This window comes from Eriocheir sinensis, chromosome 19 (genome assembly GCF_024679095.1).
Source record: "Eriocheir sinensis breed Jianghai 21 chromosome 19, ASM2467909v1, whole genome shotgun sequence".
In the NCBI taxonomy this organism is placed as follows: Eukaryota; Metazoa; Arthropoda; class Malacostraca; order Decapoda; family Varunidae; genus Eriocheir; species Eriocheir sinensis.
In genome coordinates, this window is record NC_066527.1 from 13155797 (window position 1) to 13160796 (window position 5000).

Sequence of the window (5000 nt, forward strand, 5' to 3'; positions counted from 1 at the left end):
TAATCGTATTTACAATAATACACGATGTACATATATATATAGTAATGACTACGTATTACGCATGATAACCATATGGATAGAGGGAGACAAATATATGCGGTTTATAATTTTGGCAAAATATAAATATGAAAGAGACAAGTCAACAAAATAACATTATATTAGCTGGACCAAGTTGACATTTTATGATGAATATGTACTACACAGTATGTAATAACAGTAATAACTTTTCCTAGAAGGTCCAGACCACAGGTAATGCCAGTACATCGTGTTCACTTGGGTGACCATAAGGACTGCAAACATGGACCTTCTACAACGTGAAATACGTCTTGCCTCCATGGAACTGTACCATGCTCTTAGTTAATAATCATACTATCTATACATATACACGTACATAACATTCTAATATATAATACAGTGATGGGAGAAATAGGGAGGGACACAAGAGTGATGAGGGAGGCGAGAAGTTAGGGGGAGAAGAGGAGGGATAACGAGAGCGAGAAGGGGGAGTAGTTGTGGCTAGGAATAGTTTGGGAGGGTGCAGGGGGGGGGGGGCACACTTTCCTTCGAATGCGTCAACATGACTCGTCGGGTTTGTGTTATTTTTCACAAGTAAACTCGTCACATAAGACATATAGTAATGTGGTAGGTTAGCCATAAATTAGGTCCGGGTATTATAGGTAGTGTGCTGAAATATCATACTGATCCAAAGATTCGTTTAGGAGATATTTGCGAAAAACAGCGTTTGTCTGCCGCTGAAATGTATAGTAGGTGTTACGGGAGTTATGAATAGAGATCTTATATGATTTTTCTACTTCGGTAATCATTACACTTTTAACTCTGAACTTTTTAGACTTTTTTGAGGTAGATTCTTAGAATAAAAGCCTTAACAAGCAATTACTTCCCTCTATACCTCTCACATACAATAATGAAAATATATCTGTTCTGGTTGTAGGTATTAGAATATTTCAGTAACTATGAAAGAGTTGATAAAAGCGCTATTAGATTTCATTTTTCCTCCCATATGCACAGGATGTAAAAACAAACTTGTTCAAGGAGAATGATTTATTTGTACCATTTGCTTGAGTAACAGATAATCCTATTACCAATCGTTTTGTAGATACAGCTACTATTACCTATGGTCTTGCATTAAAAAAAAAAAAAAAAAAAAAAAACAATTGGGGAGGTATTAGGAGTTGAGTATGGCAATATTTTTGTATTAACATCCAGCTATTTCAGTGATAGATGAAATAATACTTATTCCATTGCACAGGCAAATATTGCAGGAAAGACACTATAATCCAAGTGATTATTTTCGCTAAAGGACTTTCAGAATCACTAAAAAGAGACAGTCATCTAACATATGTAAAAAGAAATCGCAATACTCCATCCCAAGCAAGCAACCCCCCCCCCAAAAAAAAAGGAAAGCCAACACGCATTACAAACCTCAACAAACTAAGAACCAAACTCCCACAACAAAACTAACTAACAAGTTAGCTTGCAACAAACAAACGAGCTAGCTCCCTAATTAGCTTTTTTGCTAGTTAGTTAGTTAGTTAGTTAGTTAGTTAGTTAGTTAGTTAGTTAGTTTGTTTGTTTGTTTGTTTGCTAGTTAGCTTGTTATTTTGTTTGTTTGCTAGCTAGCTACCTTGTTAGTTAGTTAGTTAGTTAGTTAGTTAGTTAGTTAGTTAGTTTGTTTGTTTGTTTGTTTGCTAGCTAGCTAGCTACCTTGTTTGTTTGTTTGTTTGTTTGTTTGTTTGTTTGTTTATTTGTTTGTTTGTTTGTTTGTTTGTTTGTTTGTTTGTTTGTTTGCTTGCTTGCTTGCTTGCTTGCTTGCTTGCTTGCTTGCCAGCTAGCTAGCTAGTTGGTTTGTTTGTTTGTTTGCTAGTTAGCTTAATATTTTGTTTGTTTGCTAGCTAGCTACCTTGTTTGTTTGTTTGTTAGCTAGCTAGCTACCTTGTTAGTTAGTTAGTTAGTTAGTTAGTTAGTTAGTTAGTTTGTTTGTTTGTTTGTTTGTTTGCTAGCTAGCTTGTTTGCTTGCTTGCTAGCTAGCTAGCTAGTGAGTTTGTTTGTTTGTTTGTTTGCTAGTTAGCTTGTTATTTTGTTTTTTTGCTAGCTAGCTACCTTGTTTGTTTGTTTGCTAGCTAGCTAGTGAGTTTGTTTGTTTGTTTGTTTGTTTGTTTGCTAGCTAGCTAGTTTGTCTTTTAGTTTGTTAGCTAGCTAGTTTTGTGTTTGTCTGTTAGCTAGCCCGTTCGCTTTAATTGGCAGGCAGGCAGGCAGGCAGGCAGGCAGGCAGGCAGGCAGGCAGGCACACCTATATACATGCCGGCACACCTACTTTCATAGAAACGTATTTGCAGCTTTTTAGTCATCCACCTGTCTACTGTTGGGCATGTAGACGCTTGCCCAGGGTTCCGGCGGGCTACTCGGTGGCGGGGCTGGTTCAACGTATCTGAAAAAGCGGGTCCAGTAAGAGAGGGCGCAACGTTATGATGAGGACGACAACGAGAAACAAGAAGAAGAAGAAGAAGAAGAAGAAGAAGAAGAAGAAGAAGAAGAAGAAGAAGAAGAAGAAGAAGAAGAAGAAGAAGAAGAAGAAGAAGAAGAAGAAGAAGAAGAAGAAGAAGAAGAGGGAGGAGGAGGAGGAGGAGGAGGAGGAGGAGGAGGAGGAGGGAGAGGGAGATTCCCACTTCCTCAGCCTTTCCCTTTCAAAGGTCGCTCTGAGCCTGTCCCTCACCCTCTAACCCTACCCTTGCTTTCCTATACACTCCTGCACATTCCAAGAGACAATAGAAGGAGTGGATCAAGAAGGGGAGGCTTCTTTCTCTCTGTCTATATATTTGCCGTCTTTCTCATTATTGCTTTCTCCTCCTTTTTTTCTTTCTCTTTCTTTCTTAACCTTTCTATGTCATTCTTCCTCTCTTTCTTTTCCTCTTCCCGTCCAGACGTCGCTTTGTTTTGTCTATATATTTTCCAATATATTTTTCTCTCTCTCTCTCTCTCTCTCTCTCTCTCTCTCTCTCTCTCTCTCTCTCTCTCTCTCTCTCTCTCTCTTTTCATAAATATGCTGTTACTGATTTTACAAAGAATTGACAGGGACAGGGGAAATTATGGCAAAATGATGTTTCTGTAAGAACTGAAACAAACAAATTGGAGCTTCCTAGTGGCAAATGAGGTGGATGGGGAGCAGTGGGCGGAGGTGTGAACCATCATTAGGCAGGAGGGAGGGAGAGAGGGAGGGAAAAGATGGGATTGAGGAAACAAACAAACTAGTGTCAAATGAGGTGGATGGGGAGCAGTGGGCGGAGGTGTGAACCATCATTAGGCAGGAGGGAGGGAGGGAGGGAGGGAGGGAGGAAACAGAAAGAAAGAAAGAAAGAAAGAAAGACAGAAAGAAAGAAAGAAAGAAAAAAAGGAAATATAACTGAAGTAAAAAGTGTGCTACTATTCTCTTAGTGAATAAGAATGTGGACCTCAAAGAGGTCCGGGGTGGGTGGGTTAGGTCGGGCTCGCTCAGGCAGCGGCATTAACCACCGAAGCCGTACAGGGTGCGGCCCTGGCGTTTGAGGGCGTACACCACGTCCATGGCGGTGACGGTCTTGCGCTTGGCGTGCTCAGTGTAGGTGACGGCATCCCTGATGACGTTCTCCAGGAACACCTTGAGCACACCACGGGTCTCTTCGTAGATGAGCCCGGAGATGCGCTTCACACCGCCACGGCGCGCCAGACGACGGATGGCCGGCTTGGTGATGCCCTGGATGTTGTCCCGAAGAACCTTGCGGTGACGCTTGGCGCCTCCCTTTCCGAGTCCCTTGCCTCCCTTGCCGCGGCCAGTCATGGTTCAGGTGGGTAGCTCAACAGTGGAGTGAGTGTTGGGCTGCCCCAGCGTTCGCTCTATATATGCAGAGCCAGAGGCGGCGGTGGTGGGTCTTTGGGCGATAGGCTGGCTCCTGCCGTCTACTTCCGGACGGCCCAGTGACGTTGGGTGAGCCTCCACACGGTACTAGGCTCTAGCATATGCAGACAGCTCCAAGAGACCCCTAAATTCCTCCAATAGGGCTAGATAGATGCACTGCCTGACGGGGGCGGGCAAGCGCGGGACTAGGAGGCGGCGCACGCGCAGGACGCGGCGGACCACCGCTCCTCCCCCGGCCGCCAAAACTATAAAAACCAGAAACGGCTGGAAGACTCAACTGTTCTGTTCGTCCGTAGCCATGGCCCGTACCAAGCAGACTGCCAGGAAATCCACCGGTGGCAAGGCGCCCCGCAAGCAGCTGGCCACCAAGGCCGCTCGCAAGTCGGCCCCGGCCACCGGAGGAGTCAAGAAGCCTCACCGCTACAGGCCCGGGACCGTGGCCCTCCGTGAGATCCGCCGCTACCAGAAGAGCACCGAGCTCCTCATCAGGAAGCTGCCCTTCCAGCGTCTGGTGCGCGAGATCGCCCAGGATTTCAAGACCGATCTCCGCTTCCAGTCCTCTGCCGTCATGGCTCTGCAGGAAGCCTCCGAGGCCTACCTCGTCGGTCTCTTCGAGGACACCAACCTCTGCGCCATCCACGCCAAGCGTGTCACCATCATGCCAAAGGACATCCAGCTGGCCCGTCGCATTCGCGGCGAGCGTGCCTAAGCGGGCGTTGCCCGTCTGAGTACTACAATCTGCTCACACTATATCTAGGCCCTTTTCAGGGCCAAAGTCACTTTCCGGGAGAGAGTTTAGACAGACACTGGGGCGGGCAGGGGGGGAGGAGGATCACTGGCTTGTTGCCTTTCCCACATATCCTTCTGCTTCATAATCTCATATCAATTGATTGGGGGGCTTTGATTTCTCTCTTAACTTATTTCAACTGGCGGGTGCACGAGTAGGGAATATGTGGGGACTACATGCAGGCAGGAAGACAGGAATTACCAGAACAAGTAAATAAATATAAACGGTGGGCGGAATCACTAACTACTGATGACGGCTGCTATGTATACGCATATATCGCTCATCGCGATCCCCTGCACC

The 5000-nt window shown here is 45.3% G+C and overlaps 2 protein-coding genes across 2 annotated transcripts in view; both read left to right on the forward strand.

Annotated features, from left to right (window-relative positions):
• Window positions 1-5000, forward strand: part of LOC127000729 (histone H2A-like) — a 16704-nt gene that overhangs the window by 10062 nt on the left and 1642 nt on the right. The window lies entirely within an intron of this gene.
• Window positions 3419-4688, forward strand: LOC127000722 (histone H3-like). The gene has a single exon (XM_050864743.1). The coding sequence runs from the start codon at window positions 4065-4067 to the stop codon at window positions 4620-4622; it is 558 nt and encodes a 185-aa protein (XP_050720700.1). The 5' UTR covers window positions 3419-4064; the 3' UTR covers window positions 4623-4688.